This window comes from Manis javanica, chromosome 14 (genome assembly GCF_040802235.1).
Source record: "Manis javanica isolate MJ-LG chromosome 14, MJ_LKY, whole genome shotgun sequence".
NCBI lineage: Eukaryota > Metazoa > Chordata > Mammalia > Pholidota > Manidae > Manis > Manis javanica.
Genome location: NC_133169.1, coordinates 93,185,155 through 93,206,937, shown reverse-complemented (window position 1 = coordinate 93,206,937; position 21,783 = coordinate 93,185,155). Strand labels below are relative to the sequence as shown.

The 21,783-nt window shown below is 39.5% G+C and overlaps 1 protein-coding gene across 2 annotated transcripts in view; it reads right to left on the bottom strand.

Annotated features, from left to right (window-relative positions):
• Positions 1-2,064: 2,064 nt before the first annotated feature.
• The window catches only part of SPINK5 (serine peptidase inhibitor Kazal type 5), a 63,801-nt gene continuing 44,082 nt past the window's right edge, over positions 2,065-21,783 (bottom strand). For both annotated transcript variants that reach the window (XM_037016389.2, XM_017640720.3), the window contains exons 20-27: positions 16,659-16,731; positions 15,641-15,768; positions 15,400-15,478; positions 12,968-13,095; positions 12,108-12,177; positions 8,818-8,948; positions 6,361-6,451; positions 2,065-2,429 (exon numbers count right to left, since the gene is read on the bottom strand). In XM_037016389.2, the coding sequence (XP_036872284.2) occupies positions 2,406-2,429; positions 6,361-6,451; positions 8,818-8,948; positions 12,108-12,177; positions 12,968-13,095; positions 15,400-15,478; positions 15,641-15,768; positions 16,659-16,731 (724 nt within the window). In that variant the 3' untranslated portion in view covers positions 2,065-2,405. The remainder of the gene's footprint in view (positions 2,430-6,360; positions 6,452-8,817; positions 8,949-12,107; positions 12,178-12,967; positions 13,096-15,399; positions 15,479-15,640; positions 15,769-16,658; positions 16,732-21,783) is intronic.

Genomic DNA, 21,783 nt, shown 5'->3' with positions numbered 1-21,783 from the left:
AAAGTCTAGGAGCAAAGTGGCTCCAGAGGTGAGAATCTAATAGCCAGTCACCTTGGCTTCTGCTACTGCTCTCGGGGCTTCTTTCGTGTAAGCCAAACTATTAGAATTCAGTTTTCATTGTTAACCCCATTACTATATGCTGAAAAGTCTTCAAGTGTACTTTCTCCTGCCACATGTCCCATAGATTTAGAATTGAAGTAGTCCATAAATAAGCAGAAGTGACTGTTTCTGTAGCTAGTGAGCAACTTTAAGGACCACTGTCTATAAAATATATTTCTTTTGTCTGCCAAACAGTCAGATAGATAATTTTATTTGCATGAGGAGCATAGAACTGAGATCTATGAGTCCAAAGGGAACGGTGTAGGAACATGAGATTACAAACCATTGATTTGATTGTTCTTCTGATTTACACCTGTTCAGGTAAATAGAAAAACCACTTTTCCTCTTGGCTTCAGGATCCCTATATAGCAAACATGCAGAATAAAATAGCTCTCATTCTCTTCTAGCCAGCTCTGTCAGTTTGTCAATCTGATTTTATCAACCTAAAATAAAATAACCTTTCCCTGATTGAAACCTTCTTGATCAGTATATGCCATATATTTAGTTGATAAAGGGCAATTAGTTGAAAGTGCAATGTTAATTACAACAATACTCTTCAGAGAGTATGTTTCACAGCGTGTTTTTCTGGGCTCATGTACTCATACCCTCTGCAGCCCTCTAAGCTTTTGCTCATGTTCCTGAGAAACACCTTATGACTCTAGCTGCCCTTGAGGGGAGAGGAGATGCATTTTATATCCTCATATTTTCATGTAGCTAGCTTGTTTCCAACCATTAGTGCCAACAATGTTTAATTTGTTCCAGGAAGAAAAAGTAGAGTCTCTCAATTATTGAAAATAATGGTCCTCCTCCAGCCGTGTAAACTGAATGTCATTGGCCAGAACTGACATCGCCTGTCCTGAATTCCCTTGTAAAACTCTTGAGTGTCTAGGTTTACCCAATGCTTTTTAATAAGTAAATGTTTCGTGCCACTGAACCAGGCACTGGGGCTATAAGCAAGACCATCAAGCCGTCTCTTCTTTTAAAAAATACAGCCTAGTGAGAGAGATGGGCTTGTCCATAAAATAAGTAACACAAAACAGTGACAGCTGGTGGGATAGATTTAAGGACAGGATGTTAGGGAGAAAAATAAAGGAATAATTCACATTCTTAGGGACAAGAAGTCATGGAAGGCTTCCCGAAAAAAAATCTGCACATTTAATGACGTGAGAACAAATTAGTTCAGAGTTGGAGGGATGGACCTTGTGAGATGGAATAAAAACAGGAGAAGGACCAGGAGTGGATAAGGAGGATATGTTAGGGGAGGGGAACATGTAGGAACAAGTCCAGGAAGATTATTCAAAGGCAGGAGGGAAGGAGGGTAATGCAGGAGCTTCGGCTGAGAAGGTGAGCAGAGGCCTTGCATGCCAAGGAGGGGTTTGGGGCTCATCTTGGGGGCGAGAGAAACCAGGTAAAGGTTTTGAGCATAGGTACCATGAAATCTGAAAGAAAAGCTTATATTGAATGTATCTTGAAATAATAAGTTTTGATGCATTAAGCTGAATAAAATATATTATTAAAACTAATTTGCCTATTTATTTTGTAGCTACTAGGAAATTTGAAATTACATAAGTGACTAGCCTTATATTTCTGTAAGAAAGTGCCATTCTAGAGACTTGCACATGTTGGTAACCCATTTCCTTTGTTTCTCCCCAGACCAAAGGTCCAAGGCCCTAATACAGGAAACTGTCAGGAGCCAACATGATTGGATGTGAGAAATGACTGCTTTGTGTCCCTGGATGGGTTGCATGTAGCTAAGTGACGGAAATGCAGAAGGCAGAGAGGGGGGCCGGTCGGTGACACATGGGCGGGTGAGGCTGACCCATAGCCAGTCTGTCTTTGCAAGGCTGTGGTCCGCCTGGAGCCCATGTCCCCTACTGCTTTTCTGCACATTCCCTTCCAAACACGACAGCATCTTGGATCCGGGGGGTGGGGTGGGGAGTGAACATTCTCTGTCTACCAATAGGCTTAGCAAGACAAAGGAGAAAGTTTATTCAGCTTCTGCAAAAAAACAAGTTCCTAGTAGGCAGGCAGGAAATCGAGATGTGGTGTTCTGCCGATTTGCTTCTACTGAACAAGCAGTTGAACAGACAGCATTGTGAGGAGGTTTCCAGAGCACAGGCTGTGCCCTGAGATCACAGAGTCTAGGAGGAAGAGACGGAAAAGACTGAAAGTCAGGGAGTCCATTCCCCCAACAGCTCCGTTTTATTCTCTACAGCAAATGAGACGAGCTCTGCACAGCTCTCTGTATGTGCAGGTGGGGAAGGTAGGTGATTCAGAATCGGGGCATGTGTTTTCCCTCAGGGCCTTCAGCAATTCTCCCGTGATTTGTCCTAGAAGAGAAGATGGGGAGGTCAGATGCTAGAAACTCAGAGACATTGTAGAAACGTGGCCTATACATTTATAGCTGTGTCATAGCCAGAGAAATCCGCAGATTCCTGCATCCTGCCAAGAACTCAGTTTAAAATCGCTTTCACATTTTATTCAGTCGATCCAATAAGTATTTACTGAACACCAAGTCCATACCACCAAGTGAGGGGAATGCTACAAAAATGAACTCTGCTCTTGATTACATGTGACCTTCACAGTAAGGAAAGAGGTAGGTGTCACCAACATCACTTAGCAGGGGGGGAGACTGAGCTTCAGAGGTTAGGGACTTGCCAGGGTCTCACACTCAGTCAGGGCTTCAGTCCAATTTCTCTCACACTAATGCATTATTATAATATTGTTTTAGGCCATGAGCATTTAATTAGCTACTCCCTTGCCTGACTCATCCATGTACCCATACACTCTTGAAATCAACATTTAAGCCATTAAATCAATGTTTGAAGTTTTTCAAAAAGGGGTTAAGAGTTCCTACGCTGATGGACAGTGACTGTCATGGGGTATGTAGGGGGGACTTGATAATGGGGAGAGTCTGCTAAACATAATGTTGCTCATGTGATTGTACATTAATGATACCAAAATAAATTTAAAAAAGAAAAGAAGTGGAAATAACACTGAAGGAAACCAGAGGAGTCCTCTGAGTGTCTCCTTATCACAGAGATGGTGTTTCCTAAAAAGATCATCTCGGGTTAATAAAAAGACTTGGAAGCAATAAGAATAAACAATATTGATTAGGAAGAATCTGTCATGGAGGAGGAGAAATGCGAATATTATAGTAGAAATGGAAGATGTTAAATTAGCAAGTTTTGAAGAAACACAGCTGACAGCAAGATTGAGAAAAGGGAAAGAAAACTTATAGGGATTTTTTCCAGTGGAAAAAAGAGATGAAACAGAATTGTGAAATGGTTTGCATTCACATAATCACAAGTTTGAAAGTGGCATTCAAACTTTTGCACCTATTCCATTTAAAAGAATTTTGCCTAGATGGCGCCTCCTTATCTAAAGGTTCCCATCATGTTTAAATGGTAAGAAAGATGGAATTTCTTGTACTTTGTACATATTGACATTTTTAAGTAAAGCTGTTAACAGCCTCTTTGGAATGTAAAAAAGAAAAGAAAAAGGGGGTTAAGAGTCTCCGGAAGCTTTCTTTCACATAACCACACATCGTCAGCCAGTGACCCCTGGCACACCAGCCACACCATCACTCCAAGCTCCAGCCACCACGTTAGTTCCCACCCTGGCCCAGGAGGGTCCTTTGGCTCCTGAGTGACAGGCTACGGTCTTGCTGAATCCTTGAAAATCATTGCCATGGGACTGAGGAGAGCCATTTACCCATCTCACAAAAGAGTGCTGGCATTTTCCGTAACGTAGGACTTGCCCACCAGGGCAGCCTATACTCCGGAGCCAACTTTCAGATTCGCCTGATAACTAAGGGACGTGGCAGAACAGAACAAGTGAAGTGAGGAGATCTACACTGGACCCAAAATACAACAGTGGATAACTGGTAAATTGCAGGATCTCCCCCAGGCTGATTTTCTGTAAAATGGGCACGATAATGATGTCTGCCCTCATCACAGGGCTACTGAGGGGATGCAGAAGGAAAGAGGGCCCCAAACATTGAAGAACCGCATGAATCTTGGTAGGTATTGTGTAATAGAACGCACTCCTTACACAGTGAGCAAAAGTGTGGGTTCCAGGGTCTCAATCTTTTCCCGGGAAAGTTGTGGTTGCCCAGCCTTTATTCATTCTTTGGATTCCTGACTCTTGTAAAGAAACTTCTCCCTGGACACACAGCTCAGGCAGCAGGTCCCAGCCTCAGGATACGCACCTGTAACTGCCGTCAGAGCCCTTCCGGGCTGTGACCCGCCCGCAGTGCCTCAGTGCGTCCAGATCACATCACCGAGTCACACAGAGGGGACAGGTCCCAGGCCCGAGGCATCTTTGGTTCTAATGATTTGTTCCTTCATCTGACACCATAGATAATTCCTTTCTTTAATAATGGCTCTTACATAACTCTAATGGAAAGAAAACACCCCAAAAATAAAAACTCCCTTATAAAATCTATGCTCAGCCCTCGCAAGATTCCTCATTATTGAATAAATACATCTTGCCAGCATTATCCTTTGGCAATTTCCTCATAAAGTAGGGAATTTCTGTCAAGTTGTCTAGGTGAGATTACAGCAAGATGTGGTCTATAGGATTTGCATAAAGATTACTTTTTCCTTCCTGTTCTGAGATGTATATAGCCAGGTATGTTTGTGAGATGCAGGGACAGTAAATTCTGTCAATGAAATGAGAAACAACCCACTAAGAGTTTATATGTAACAGAATAGCAAACATGAACTAGGGACTAGAGCAGAAGTGTAAGCCTCTCTTTGAGGGTGGGGAGGGGCCCGGAGCAGGCAGGCGGCCGGTGAGACACAGGAGGAAGCAGACGGTCATCCCAGGCCCCCGCCTCCTCCACCCCGCCCGCCAGCTGCTGGTGTGGAACCAGGAAGGCCGAGTTGGTAGCTCTTGTTTTTCCAGCTGCCTAGACCAAGTCTTGCTGACTAGTTCTTTCGACTACAGTCCCATCTGGTGTCACTGAAGAGCCTCAAATCTGGCAGAATAGTTCCCAATTCCATGATTGCCAAAGCTTTTTGTGGCAGTGGAATAGAGTAAGGCCAATTGTGAATAATGATAAATAATTAATTATTAAACATAATTATTAAAATGTTTGTTTCTTATTAGGTATATTTTTCAATATTAATTTTATCAAAACATCATCCATTAAAATTATTAAAAATAAGCACTGTGCCAGGTTCTGTTTCTCTAAGTTCAAACTTTGGTTTCTTAGGCATAATGATAATAGTGACAATGATGAATACCATTAATTTGGGGGCACTGTGCCAAATGTTTAAAACAAAACAGCAATAGATGCACAGACACTGAGAAGGGACTGGTGGTCACCATGGGGAAGGTTTGGGGTGGGTGGGTGGGATAGGTGAAGAGGATAAAGAGGCACAAAATCTCCATCATGATATAAATCAGTCACTGGGATGAAGTACAGCACAGAGAATATAGTCAATAGTTCTCTAACATCTTTCTGTGGTGACGGTAACCACACTAGTTGGGGTGCGCATTTAATCATGTAGGCAACTGTCAAACTACTGTGTTGTGTACTTGAAACCAATATAGTAATATATATCAGCTGCACTTCAATAATAAAAGTATACTAAAAAAATCCAATAACCTGGTGAGATCTTTGAAATCAAAGATATTAATGTGATTTGTCAAAGGTCTCATATGTAAGGAACACCAAAAACTGGAATTGAACCCACATTTATCTGGTTACAAAAATGTTTCTCTTATTTCAAAGTTCTCAGCTTTTCTCCCCAAGTTGCATATCATCTTGCCTAAAGAAGAAATTTCTCAAATGCAGTCACCAGGGAGAACATCATACTCAATAATATTGCAACATCCTTATGTTTCAATGTAAGGATCTTAATCAAAGGTCAACTTTTCGTGTTGGAAGGCAGTTGAATGCAATGTAAAATGCCAGGATGTGGGGGTCACAGAGAAATGGGTTAAGCCCGGTTCTGTCACTATCTGACCTTGCTTGGTCTCTGTCTGATCTTTTCATCACAGATCACAAAAAATAAAACCTACTATGCAAAAGTATTATGTTAGGGACATGGCTCATAAATAACCTATTAGTGATCCCGGTAAACAGTAAACATTTTAAAGTATTAACTACTATATCGTTATTCTCACATACTTTAATAATTGCTTATCTCCACAATGAAGAGGTGACCAAGTCTAGGCTTATGTGACCTCATGTCACTTCCACGTCCAACGCCCGGGATAGGGAGCACCCCCCACCCCCACCCCCGTACTCACAGAGGCCTGCACGCCGAAAGGCGTTGTGTTCAGGGCGCTGTTCTCTTCGCACCTCCCTTCCCTGCGGATATGTATATTCGTTTGGTGGATTCTAAAGCAGAACAGAGGAAGTTTCAAAGATGGGAAAACTCCCCATTACAATGAGACAAAAAAATCGATGTGGGTGACATGTGAGCTTCGAACTGGATTTGGAATCAGGGGGAGCGTCGGGGGTTCACACTTGACTCTTTTCCCGGTAGGCATCGTCCAGGCTTAGTGTCTCTTTTCTGACTTAGCTCCAGATTTGTTCCCCAGCCCTGGGTCCAAGCCACCACCTTCCCTCGCCTGTGTGTTCATGGGATTGCTGAGTGCTGGGAATAAACTTGGAGATCATCTAGTCCAAAAGTTATTATTTTATAGAAGAGAAAATTGGATCTCAGAGGGAAATTTGACTTCATTGAAAACCTATAATGTGACTTGGGGGTTGCAAGATATCTTTTATAAAATATATTTTACATAAATATAGAGAGAGAACATACATTTTCTCTATGTATCTTACACAATATAGAGATACACAGTCATACCATATGAATTTTATAGTTGCAATGAATCTTAAAAAGTGTCAACTTTAATGTCTCTCTCTTAAGATACATATTGAACATTTAACTTCTGCCTCTGGTGATGGAAAACTCACAGTCTATCAAGGCAGGTCATTTTGTCTTTGAAAAGTGCTCAAGTTGAAATTGCTTCCCTATAGCTTCCTCCAAGACCTCGCAGACCACGGAAACCTCTGGCCCAGGGTAGCCTGATCTTCTCCCAAAGTGCACACGCCCAGTCCCTTTAGTTAAGCCGCTTTAATATTATTGTCATCATCCAAGTTTTCCGCTCTAAAGTTCCCTTGAATGGAGTATCACTGGTTGTAGGTTTATACAGTTAATGGAAAGCTTAAAGAATATTGGATGGACAATTTAGGCCCTGAGGTTTACAATAAAAGGAAGTTGAAGGATTTCTGGGCTGATGGTGAAGTACACCTAGTAACAAATTCTCATTCCCTAAATAGGGATTTCTTAATTCTTAAAACGCTACAGGATCCATGCATGGATTTCAAAAGATTCATGTGCCCATGAAAGATATCATGCACACAGATGGTAAGGTCACATCATTTTCTTTTCTTCCTCCATGTTCATCGAAGGGATCTTTGATCCTCAAATGTTTAAGGGAACTACTGCTTTGGGTATGATAATAGTTTAGTGGAGAGAAAATAAAACTGTACTTAGATGCAAATCAACAAAGGTTAAAACCCTGTCTGATATACTTTGTAGCTTTATGACTTCAACTGTATCGCCTGGATTCTCTGGGCCTCAGCTTCCGCCTCTGGACAGCGGAGCGAGTAGCAGGTCGTTAAGGTGGAGTGACAGGGTGAGTGTGTAAGTGCCCCGCCTACAGATGTGAGAACACATAGGCACTCACGTCTAGACTTTATTGGAAGTGTGTGAACTGCAGAGTGGCCTTTTGTGAGTTAATTTGAAAGGAAATAAATGCAAATTAAAATATTTTTCCAGGATTGGAAAACAGAATTTCAGGCTGATTCTCACAGTCTAGGCTTTGCTTATAGTGTCCTAAGAAGGACAGAACAAACATGGACTGCAGCGTAAGTCCGGAGTAGGGTCGCTGGGAAAGCCAAGAGCTGCCACAATGCTTTTATTCAAAGTTGGTTAAACCGAGGCTGGGAAAAAGGTGGTGCATGTGAATGGCAGAGAGGGTGAGGTAAGATATGAGCACAAAAACAACGAAGCTACAACTAGTGACGAAAGCACTAGAACCTCTTGCCTATAACTTAAGATAAAAAGGGCAATTCTTCCTAAGCCTGTGAAGTCAGCTGGCTCAGAGAACGGCCTGCACTTCTCCACTGAAGAAACTGGATTTCAGCATGCTGAGGTAACAGGCCCACAGACGCGCAGGCAGTGATACACCTGAGAGCCCCCACCAGGTCTGCTGTCTGCGGCAGCCGGCTTTCTGTGCCGTGACACCGCCTCCTGGTCTGAGGAGGCTCGGAGAGGCTGGGGATCCGTGACTCCCAGGCAGTCACGAGAGCCACTGGAGGCTAGAGGCGGGGGGACTCTCTGCTGCAGTGAGTCTCATCTTTTCCTTCTCTTCACACAAAGCATGGATGGTGTTCACACTCCAGTGAGTGTGCACGGGCTTAGAGAGATTTTCCCTACTTGTTGCAACCCCACCATTTTTTTTCCTTTCTCTTTCACTCAGTAAAGTATATAAGCAATTTCATTAAAGGGATAACCTTAAATCCTCCCTATTTTAGTTTATGAACAAGATCACAAAACTTGATTTTTTTTACTGCTTTGACTAGTAAAATGATTGCAGCACACCTCAAGTTGGTATCCGCATACTACTGTGGGTCGGCGCAGTAGTCAAGAACCTCTACACAGGAAGGTGTAATGGTGCAATTTGTATACTTACAAGTTTTCATGACAGAGCATGCAGGGATTGTTGTACGTCTGGCCATCATCGCCACAGACGGGCTGTAAAGTCTTTGGGCAAAGATAACCCAATCTGGGCAATATTCGGTATTGTTTGCACATCTCAGAATCCTGAACAAGCAAATAGAAATCAGATTTGCTCGGTGGCACTCAAGAGAGATGCGTTTGGGAAAAAACATTTTGATTTCCTCAATCACATTTGGTTAAAGGATTAGTCAAGAGTCTGTAACATAGTTTATATAGTGTTGCATGGATTTAATCTCCTGGATTTAGCTTTTACTTGTTTAAAACAAGGAAGAACAGAACAGTAAGAAAGCAGAAACCCTGCATGATACTGGGCACAAATAAATTGTGGCATGCCCACAGGGAAAAACTATCATGTAAAAAATTTCCTTTTTGTCTTTCTTAAATGAAGGAACTGGTTATTCACAATCCAGAAAAGACTCAGAAGTAAATACTAGTTAACTTGGTTAACTGCATGGAGTTTTGAGTACCAGCTCCACCATGAATTGAATGAATGATTTACCTAACTTCCCTGAGCCTTAGTTTTCTCATCTACAGAACATTAATGATAACACATCTTGCCTCCTATTGTTTTATGGAATCAAATTAGATAATAGACTTAACTGCATACATAATATCGTATTTGGCACATACTACATGCTCAGAATACATTAGTTGTCCATGTGTTTCCTAAGGTAAAAAACAGTATTTTTCATGTAGAAGAAGGAACATATTTACTTTTTATAGTTTTGAAGTGTGAATTCAATACTAATAATAACTGTATTAAATGAAAAATGTAGGACCAAAGGAAAAAAAAAAGGAGGAGAAATGTTAAAAAACAGGATTATGGAAGTCTTAAATTCAGTTACGTCAGTAATTACAAATATGTATAAGACTAAGTACTCCAGTATAAGAAAAAGATTATCAGATTGGAAAAGCAAAAAGACTCAATTATATAATGTTTACAAGAAGTACACTTTATATATATCTTTGCATTTCAACCAATAGGTTGAAAGTAAAAGGATGGAAAATGTATATATGCAAACACTCATCATACAGAAGCTAGTATATCTATATTAATATCATATAAAACAGAATGTAGGACAGCGAATATTATCAGAGATAAAGAAGAGGATTTCTAATAATAAAATAACAGATTCACTAATAACAATCCCAAACATGTATAAATCTAAGATGTAGTTAAAAAATATGTGAGGCAAAAATTGAGTGACTAAAAGCAGAAATAGGCAAGTTTGCAAATATAAATGGAAATATTAACTTACTTCTTTCAGTAATTGATAGCATAAAGAAAAAAATCAAGATCTTGAATATTTGAAAAACAAAACTAACCAGTTTGAACCTGAATGCTATCTATAGACCTCTATCACCAGCAACTGCAGACTTCACATTCTTTTCAAGTACACATGAAACTCACCAAAATAGACCATATACTGAGCTGATAGGCAAATGTCAATAAACTTCAAAGGATGGATATCAAAATATAAGTTTTATGATCACAGTGCAATCATACTACTACTAAATAGGACAGTTTACAAAGTTCCTTGACATTCAGAAATAAGTAACACACTTCTGAATAACTCATCACTCAAAGCGATCATCCTGGAATGTAGAAATGTTTTGAACTGAATGGTAATAAACTATCAAATCACAGCAGCTAAGCAGCATTGAAGGGAAAGTTCTAACTACATAATTGGAAAAGAAGAAAGTGTTAAAATCAGTGATCTAAATTTCCATGTCAAGAAGCTAGCAAATAATAAGAAAATTAACCTCAAATAAAAAAGAACAAGATAAATAATAAAGAAGGGAATGAAAACATGGGTGGCTGAATGGATCCCAGTGGATGATGAATAGGGCCTTCCTCTCCCCCTTCAAGAGAGCTCAGCTCAAAGCCGGACTCACGTCAGCGGGGCGGCAGGACAGGGCTTCTTTCTGGCCTGCTGGTGACGGCTTATTTCTTGACCTCAGCGCTGACACCACAGGTATGACCACTTTATGACATTTCATTTAGCTGTACATTTATTATATGTGCACTTTTTCTATATGTGACTATCATACTTCAGTAAAATGTTTTTTTTTAAACAGATGTTATTATTTACAATAGTCAAGATACGAAAACAACTTGAATGTCTAAATGTCCATCAGTGGATGAATGGATAAATAAGACTTCACACACATATATACACCATAGAATATTATTCAGCCATGAGAAAGAAGGAAATCCTACCATTTGAAAGAACCTGGATGAGCCTTGAGGGCATTACGCTACACGAAATGTCAACAAAGAAAGAAAAATACTGCATACTATCACTTATATGTAGAATCTAAAAAAGCCAAACTCAGAGCAACAGAGCAGAATGGTGGTTACTGGGGGAATGAAATGGGGAAAATGGGGAGACATTGGTCAAAGGGTACAAACTTTCAGTTATAAGGTTAGTAAGTTCTGGGGACCTAATATACAGCCTGGTGATTATAGCTAATGATACTGTACGATATACATGAAAGTCAGTGAAGAGATCTTCGATGCTCCACCCTCCGCCTCACCCTGAACCTTCCTGCACAGGTCCTAGAAATGCAAGGAAACACCAGACAGCACGTCTGGGAACCCCTCGTCTCCCTCGCCGCTCCCTCCCTCCTTCACTTCCCTCGTTCTCCATGTGGGGCGCACTCCTGACCAAAGGGGCAATCCACAGGAACCTAACGCTATCAATGTGACAATCATTATTAAGGACGGAATAAAGACATGTTCTTTGCAGTCTTGAAAAGCAGACAGAAAAGGCAGCTTTTGATTCACTGACACTGAGAAAACACCTGCAGAAAACAAAAACAGACATCAAGGAAAGAAGCTACAGGGCATGCTTTGGATTAATTTATTACCTGAATCGTTATAATCAACGTCACCGAGCTACCTGAAGCCTCATTTCACATGGAGTGTCAGAGATAAGCAAACATGAACTTGAGCTGGTAAAGAATTTTACTATTTGTCAACCCACATTTCTTCCAAGGAGGAGAGACTAAAACAATAATTGGCACACACTGTAAGAGACATTCTCTACAAAACCGAGAAACACATTAAGCGCCAAATCCAGAAAAAAAAGATCTTATTGTACCCCAAAGTGACAATATTGGCAAAATGAATTTTCTTTGAAGCAAAAGATTAGCATCTTTATTATCCTAAAACTGGAGTAGCGTTCAAGATTCTGAGGATGAGCAGTAAAACAGTTATCTTCGTAGCTTTTAAGAAACAACCTTTGCATAGTTTGAGGGCTTGGCACTTGATTTTTCTTCATTCTTTTTTCTTTCATTAGCTTCTCGCTCACTGCAGAATAAAAAAAAGCATAGGGTATTTTTTTTCTAGGGTTATTATTGAATTTGTTTAACCAAGTATTTCTCCAATTCTAAACATTAGCAAATCTAACACAATTTTCTCATATCCAAAAATTACCTAAAATGCTCTTTATACTAATGAGTACTGATTGTTGGCATTTTCATAATATTTTTGTGGCAATGCTATCAACTTTCATAAATTCAGTCACTATACTGTCATCCCAAATTATATGAACCTATAAGACCAATTTCTTTTTCTTTAATCAAACTTATGGCTCTCATATAGAGTTGCTTCATTTCTTTTTATTTTTCTCATTAAATTATAACTAAACTCTCCAGTATTGATTGTTTTCTATACAGTTATAGGACGTGAAGGCTTGGAAACATTTTTTTAAATGCTATCTCCTTGCATCCCTACAAAAACTGTCCTGTATAGCTATCATGTCCTTTACATACAGGAGGAGCTGAGATGCTGTCAAGTGACCTGGCCTGTCCCATGATACTTAGTTGATAAGCTTCCCCTTTGAAAGTCATGATTTTATCACTGTACAATAGCTTGCAATCTCTTTCCTAGATGCTCCAACCATGATTATGTTTTTCATTATCAAAATAAAAATTTCTTTTGAAAGTGCTTTGGAAAGTGACTGCCATCTTCTAAAGTGAAGAGCAATTATTCTATTTTCAATGTATGATGCCAAGTGCCTAAGTTTTTAATTAAGAGGAACTGTGTTTTTGCAAACAGGCACAACATATCAAGCTAAGCCAGAAACCTCTTCACGTACAAGATGCTCTGACACATGGCACACTTGTTGGGGTGCATCTTGCCGTATGGACCTCGGACAGGATCATAGTCTGAGGTGCACACCAGCTTTCCGTTTCTCACCATGTCCCGGAATTCATGGCACCGATCCTGCAGGTAGGAGCAAAAAAAAAAAAAAAAAAAAATGTTACTATGATAATCTGACCTTCACAACTGAATACAAAATCGCTTGGTTAGATACAAACTCATACACTTGAGGGGGAAATAAAAACCTGGGGAAAGTTACATCTTAGAGATGGAATATGTTTGAAGGCACTCTAATTCAGTATCTGCTTAGGAAGTGAGAATCCTCTGCATAGCATCCCAGGCAAAAAAGTGTCTTGCCCCCCTAGAATTTTACTACCATCTAAGGCAGTCTGCACGATTTTTAGACAATTTTCACTAAGCTGAGCCCCAAATCTGTCTCCCTGCAATTCCGATCACTGCTCCGCATATAGAAAGCTCTGGAATGAATAAAAGATGCTCTTTTGGCAAGACATAAACATGTCAACACATTTTTAGCTTTGTTCCTCAAGAATAAAAATTAAAATTTTTTTTTATCAAGTCTGTCTTATAACAGTCACTGTGTTGTGTCTCTAATGGATTTCCTTTACTTGTTATTTAAAAAAAACCTCTAAGATAAACACTCATTATCCCCTTTTACAAATGAGAAAACATAAGTCTCAGAGAGATTAAGCAATTAACGTCAATGCGGGATTGTGACCAGAGATCTGCCAACAACCAGGCTGTCCTTGTCTTCTCTGCTTTTACCTGGCAGAGAATAAAATTCCGATACATTTGTAAGAAGACAGAGCTGCCTTTTTGTTCCCTGAAAAATAAGAAAACTTTAAAAAGAAGACAGTGTAACTGGAGTCCACAGGATCTGGCCTCTGTTAAAATTATAGGACTTCCTTTAATCCCAAAGAGTCAAAGTAGAGATACAGAAAGATTGCCTTAAAAAACACTGCTAGTAACTTGGACAGTAGTTACCCTTCTTTCTTTAAATTGTGATACCCGTGAACAACTCCACACCTACTTTTACAGGCAGCAGTTAAAGAAATTCTCTGGAATTGAATACTGAACCAACATATAAAATGTCTCAGTCATCATTTTTAGAAGTTATGAGAATTAGTTCCTTTTCCTGGCACCCAAAATGTGACATACATATACGTCTATGAGAGTGTCCACCTGCCTGTATTGCAACCTCTGCTTTATTGCTTTATGGGTACAATCCCTGGCTTTTCTATTTACTACCTGTGTGTAATTAACCTCTCTGAGGTTTTCTTAACTGTAGTATTGGAATGATACTGACTACTGCATCGGTTTTGGCCAGGTTTTATTTATGTTTTATTGAGGTGTGACTGACATACAATATTATATTAGTTTCAAGTGTACAGTGTGGTGATTTGACATTTGTATGCATTGTGAAATGGTCACTACAATAACTCTAGTTACCATCTGTCACCAAGGTTGATACAATGCTATTGGCTATGTTTCCCATACTGTATGTACATCCCCATGACTTATTTATTTTATAACTGGAAGTTTTTACAGAGCAAATGGAAATATGAAGATGCACATGCTGTAAAAATTTTCACTCTGCATGTGTAGATCAGACCGCTGCTCTCCTTTCTGCCACAGATGCGCACGCGCACATGCACACAATAGCTGGATATTCTCTACTCATACATATACAGAGATTATTATTTTTTGTTTGACATTTCTAAAAAAGATTTTTTTAAAGTGAAAAAAAACTGATCCAGACTAGCCAGGAGAGATCCTTTGGAGTTGTACAATCAAGTCTTTTCTCAAAGCCATTTGCCTAACAAAATGCCTACCGGATTCATTTCTTTTTAAATGATAATTACTATTAATTTTTCATCTATTTTTGTCAGTATGAACCTAATGAAAAGGTGGCTTATTATGGGAAAACCTTTCTGGGGAAATTTCTCTAATTCACTTTTCTAATTGGAGTTCAGGGATGGATTAGAAAAGATGATGTTGCATCATATTCTAACTATTAGTGTTGTAAAGCACTGGACATTATTTTTAAAGCCCCAAAATGAACACAAGTTGGCAATGGAATGCCACGAAAAGAATTTATCATCTAGATAAGCCTCTGATACTTTCTCGTTTGTAATTTCAGTATCTAATTTCTTGATGGTATTCAATGGATAACGACGACGATTTGACTGTCGTCACGGGGCCCAGAGACACGTGCTGACTACAGGAGGGTCCCTTTCAGGGCACTGAGGACTGCGCAGCCTCTACAAAATCAGGCTGGGCCTTGCTTGTCCACCACTGTGTCCACAGTGACCGGGACAGACCGACGTCCCGCGAGTATCTGTCGAATGAATCAGCTGCATGACCAGCCGCCCGGGTCTAAGCCTCGGCCTGCCCAACACGCGCTGTCACCTGCTTTTCATTGCTCTTCTCTCCTGTGCTTCCCACGTTCTCCTTGTCTTTCTGTTTTCTTTCGGCAGCTTCTCTTTCCCTTGAAGAAAAAAGCATAAAGAAACAATGCTAGCAAACGGAAAAGACACCTCATCAGTTACTAGATCTGCTTTAAAAATGTGTTGTTTTCTCACACTGATGAGAAATGGTTATTACTGCTTGAAGACTCACAGTTAAAAGGCCATGTTTGGAAACTACTCACAGCCGTTCCTTACACATAGAGCACTTATTGCCGTGCGTCCTGCCATCTGGACCGCGGACAGGGTCGCTTTCTCGGATGCAGATAAGTCGTCCGTTTTTCATTTGGCCTCTAAACTCATCACATAGATCCTGAAAAGAAGACAAGGTTATATTGGAAATGGCTGTTTTCACTTGGTTACTTGATTTGGCTTAAACATCTGAAGATTTTGACTCGAGTGAGGCAATCACTTAACTTTGCTATGGAGGCAGTTTAATGACCCACAAAGACATCCACATTCAAATGCCTGGAAACTGTAAATATGTTGCCTTATATGGCAAGGAGGAATTGAGGTTGAAAATGGAATCAAGATTGCTAATCAGCTGACTCTAAAATGGAGAGATTGTCCTCAATCATCCGGGGGGACCCAAAGTAATGACAACGGTTCTTATGAGTGAAAGAGGGAGGCAGGAAAATAAGTGTCAGAACGATGCAGCATAAAAACGATTCATCTCCCCAAGCTGATTTTAAAGGCAGCCACAAGCCAAGGGTTACAGGCAGCGTCTAGCAGTTAGAAAAGGCCAGAAGACCCTCCCCCAGAGCCCCCACCAAAGAACACAGCCCTACTGACCCCTTGGTCTTAACACAGATCCATTCAGGACTTCTGAACCCAGCGATGTATGAAAATAAATCTGTGCTGTTTTAACCCCACTTTTGGGAGTGATTTGTCATAGCAGCTGAACCTCATTTTCCCCATCTATAATGTAAGGTTAAAAAAAGTATCCAACCAGGCTGAGAGACTTAACAAACTACTATTTATTAAAGTGCTTTGTAAAGTGTTAGAGTGGAAGCTTTCCATTTGGCTTTAAATTTCTATACCGAGCGAGTTACCAGTGATATTCATGTGGATGATGGCTTCCTACCTACTAAGGACAAGAAAGATCACGGGTTGGCAACACTGACACCCTCTTTCCATCTATTTGATAGATAAGTGTTGACTTACAGGAAGACCATTCTTGCCAAAATCAAAGTAATGACTCACCTTTCTTGATGTTGCTTCAGTCCTATTTGATCTGTTGCCAGGATGCTTATTTTTTTCCTTTGCTTCTCTTTGCCTGGAAGAGAAAAGAGCCGACAGTCATCTTGTTTACTGAGCCATATACTCAGGTTTGGAAGGAGCCTCGGAGGGTGTGTGCAATGAGCCACTTCCTTCACAGAGAATCGCTCTGCATATCCCAGAGACAGACAGGCTGCTCAGTTGTTATTAAGAAGCTCCCTCATCACAGGTAGATACTCTAAGGAAATCAACCCAGCAATTTCAAAGTCTCCTTTATTTGTGTCCAAATTTATCTCGCTGTAACGTCCATCATTTTGTCTTATTTCACATTTTCAGGCCAACACAAAACAAGGCTGCTGAATCCATGAGCTCCAGGCATTAAGGCTTCAGCATCTGAAGGCAAGTTCTGGGTCTCCAGGTCTGGCTTCCCGCAGCTCTCTCACTTCCCGTCAGAAGCTGTGGTTTTGGAACTCCGGTGGAACACTTACCCCTCACCCTGGTAAGTGTGGTTACCATTGGTCACCATACAGAAATTTTACGGTCTTAGGAGCTTTATTCCCTATACTGTACTTCCATACATACAAGGAACTCACCATTCTAGTTCCTTGATTTGTAGGTCAACCCATTATATTATTTCTTCAAGTATGGAGCCCAAGACAGAAAGAGGACAGGTGATCTAGAAAGAACCTTAGGATCAGATTTTTGTTTTCCTTTTTAAATCTCTTACCTTCCTGATAAAGGATTTGTGTTGGTGCTCCTAGGCTTCCAGGCGCAGTAAGAACCACCTGTGAGGTTTTTTTATATAAAATTCAGATTCACCGACCATCCTGACGGTTTAATTGGCATCATCTAGGTTGGAACTCAGCAATCTGACTTCTAACAAGGAGTCCAGGTGGTTCTGGCGCAGTTGACCCAAGATCCGAATACTGCAAATCGTATACAAAATATCTCTCTTCCAAAGTTTCACTTGGTACCAAAACAAGATGTGTATGACTGTATGCAACATGAATATATACACATGAATGTGTGTGTTGTGTGTATGTATATATGAAATATAAATATTCTTTTCAGGGAGCCTCCTTTGCACATGTAAGAAATGGGTAAGTGGTGGTAAAATATATCCTGAAGATTCAAAGACATATAAAGTCATGGCATTTTAATCGAGTACTATTGGGAAAAGAAGGCATCCTTAATGATTCAGATTGCCGGTATTCTAGCTGTAGGCGTGGCTATGCTCAGAAACCGCCAGTGCTTCTCATCACACACAGAATAAAATTCAAAGTCCTCTTGGCCTAAAAAGACTTATATGACTTTCCAAACTCATTTCCTGAAATTCCCATGCAATAATCTTGAGACATAATGACCTCCTTTCTCTTTTTTCATTGAAATACAGTTGACATACAATAAATATTATGTTAGTTTCAGGTGTACAACGTAGTGATTCAACAATTATATGCATTATAAAATGCTCACCATGATAGGTGTAGTTACCATCTGTCACCACACAAAGTTACGACGAACTGACTCTCCCCGGCACTTACTTATTCTATAACCGGCAGTTTGTACCTCTTTATCCCCTTCACCTATTTCACTCATTCCTTCCTCTATGGCAATCCTTTCTGTTTCTTAAGAATTGCTAAATTCTTGTTTTTAAAACATTTTTTATTGACATATAGCTTATATACAATATTATATTGGTTTCAGATGAATGACTTAGTTATTTATCAATTATATACATTATTAAATGCTCACCATGATAAGTGTAGTTACCAGTGGTCACCACATAAAAATTTTACAATATTAGGAGCTTTTCCCCTATGCTGTACTTCCATGCCTATGACTGAATTATTTTATGGTTTGAAGTTTGTACCGCTTTATCCCCTCTACCTGTTTCAGCCATCCCCCTAGAGTAACCAACTGTCCATTCTCTGTGTTCACGAGTCTATTTCTGTTTTTTTTAATTTGTTCATTTTTGTTTTTCAGATTCCACATATAAGAGAATTCTTCTTTCTCTGACTGAATTATTTCATTTAGCATAATACCCTCTAGGTCCATCCATGTTGTTGGAAGTGGCAAGATTTCTTTATATTTTAAGGCTAAAGCTAAATACTATTCCATTGTGTATATGTACCACATCTTCTTTATCAATTCATCTACTGATGGACACTTAGGCTGCTTACATATCTTGGCTCTTAGAAATAATGTTGCAATAAACACAGGGGTGAGTGTATCTTTTCACATTAATCATTTCATTTTCTTCAGGTACATTCCTAGAAGTGGAATTGCTCGTTCATATGGTATTTCTGCTTTTAGATTTTTGAGGAACTTCCATATAGCTTTCCACAGTGGCTGCACCAATTTACATTCCCAAAAATAGTACACAAGGGTTCTCTTTTATACATATCCTCACCAACACTTGTTATTTCTTGTCTTTTGGATAGAAACCATTCTGACTGCTGCAAGGTGATAACTCTTTGCGGTTTTGATTTGCATTTCCCTGATGACTAGTGATGAGGAGCATCATTTCATGTTGGCCATCTGCATGTCTTCAGAAAACTGTCTATTCAGGTCCTCTGCACATTTTTAAATTGCATTCTTATTTTTTTTTGGTGATGAGAGGCATGAGTTCTTTATATATTTTGGTTATTAGCCCCTTGTCAGATTTATCATTTGCAATATTCTCCTACATAGTAGGTCGCCTTCTCATTTTTTTGGTTTCCTTTGCTATGCAGAAGCTTTTTAGTCTTATGTAGTCCCACTTATTTTTGTTTTTGTTTTCTTTGCCTAAGGAGACATTCCAGAAAAAAATGTCTAATTGTTGATGTTCAAGAGTGTACTACTTACATTTTCTTCTAGAAATTTTATGGTTTCAGGTCTTCTATTTAGGCCCTTAATCCACTTTGAGTTCATTTTTGTGGATCATGTAAGACAATGATCCAGTTTCATTCTTCTACATGTAGCTGTCCAGTTTTCTCAAGAGCACTTATTAAAGACTTTTCCCCGCTGTATATTCTTGTCTCTTTTATCACAAATTAATAGGCCACAGAGGCGTGGGTTCATTTCTATCCCGTCGGTCTGTGTATCAGGTCCTGTGCTGGTGTCATACTGTTTTGATCACTGTGGCTTCGTAGGGAAGTTTGAAATCGGGGAGCAGAGCGCCTTTAGTTTTGTTCTTTTTTCTCAGGATTGCTTTTGGCTATTCAGGGACTTTTGTGGTTCCATGTGAATTTTAGGATTACTTGCTCTAGTTCAGTGAAAAATGCCATTGGTATTTTGATAGGAAATGCATGGAATCTGAAGATTGCTTTGGGCAGGGTGGCCATTTTGACAATGTTAATTCTTCCTAGCCATGAGCACGGGCTAGCTTTCCATTCATTTGTGTCGCCTTCAGTCTCTTTCATCGGTGTTTTATAATCTGGAGAGTACAGGTCTTTCACCTCCTTGGTTAGATTTGCTCCTAGGTATTTTATTCTTTTTGATACAATTATAAATGGGATTGTTTTCTTAAAATTCATTATTTGTATATAGAAATGCAACAGAACCCTGTACATTGAATTTGTGTCCTGTAACTTTAACAAATTCATTTATTAATTCTAATAGTTTTTTGGTGGAATCTATAGGGTTTTCTAGATACAGTATCATGCCATCTGCAAATAGTGACAGTTTGACTTCTTCCTGACCAATGTGAATGCCTTTCATTCCTTTTTCTTGTCTGTTTGCAGTGGCCAGGGCTTCTAGGAGTTATGCTGAGTAACAGTGGTAAGACTGGACATGCTTGCCTTGTACCTGATTCTAGGGCAAAAGCTTCCAGCTTTCCACCACTGAGAATAATGTTAGCTGTGAGTGTGTCATATGTGGCCTTTATTATGTTGAGTGATGTGCCCTCTATGCTCACTTTGTTGAGTGTTTTTACCATGAATGGATGTTGGACTTTGTCACATGCTTTCTTAGTATCTATTAAGGTGATCACATGATTTTGATACTGCTTTTTGTTAATGTGCTGTGTCACATTGATTGATTTGTGGATGCTGAACCATCCTTGTGTCCCTAGGATAAATCCTACTTGATCAAGGTAAATGATCTCTTTAACGTGTTTTTAAATTTGGTTTGCTAATATTTTGCTGAGGGTTTTTGCACCAATGTTCCTGAGGGACACTGGTCTATAGCTTTCTTTTTTTATGGTGTCTTTGCTTGGTTTTGGCACCATGGTGGTGCTGGCCTCATGGTTTGAATTTGGAAGCTTTCCTTCTTCTTCAACTTTGGAATAGTTTGAGTCGGACAGTGATCAACTTTTCTTTAAATGTTTCCCATCTGGTCCTGAGATTTTGTTTTAGGGGAGTTCTTGGTTATTGATTCAATTTCTTTCCTAGTAATTGATCTGTTCAAATTTTCTATTTCTTACTGGTTCACTCTTGGAAGATTGTTAAGTTTCTAGGAATTCTTCCATTTCTTCTAAGTTGTCCAATTTGTTGCCATATAATTTTTTGTAATACTCTCACAATCTTTTATTTTTCTGTTGTGTTGGTGTGACTTCTCTTTCATTTCTGATTCTATTTATTTGAGTCCTCTCTCTCTCTCTTTTTTCCTTGATAAGTCTAGCTAAAGTTTTATGAATTTTGTTTATCATTTCAAAGAACCAGGTCTTAGTTTCAATTACCTTTTGTATTTTTGTTGTTGTTGTTTTAGTCTCTAATTTATTTCTGCTCTGACCTTTGTTATTTCCTTTCTTTTACTAACTTTGGGCCTTGTTCTTCTTTATCTAGTTCCTTTAGGTGTTGGGTTAGATGGAGATGTTTCTTGCTTTTTGAGGTAGGCCTGTATTGCTATAAACTTTCCTCTTAGGACTGTTTTTCCTGCAGCCCAAAGATTTTGAACTGTTTTATTTCTATTTTCATTATTTTTCAAGTTTTTAAAATTGCTTCTATGATTTCTTTGATGACTCATTGGTTATTTAGTAGCACACTGTTTAGTCTCCACATGTTTGTGTGTTTTCCACTTTTTTCCTTATAATTGATTTCCACTGTCATACCAGTGTGGTTGGAGAAGACGCTTGACATGACTTGAATCTTCTTAAATTTACTGAGACTGGCTTTGTGGCCTAAAATATGAT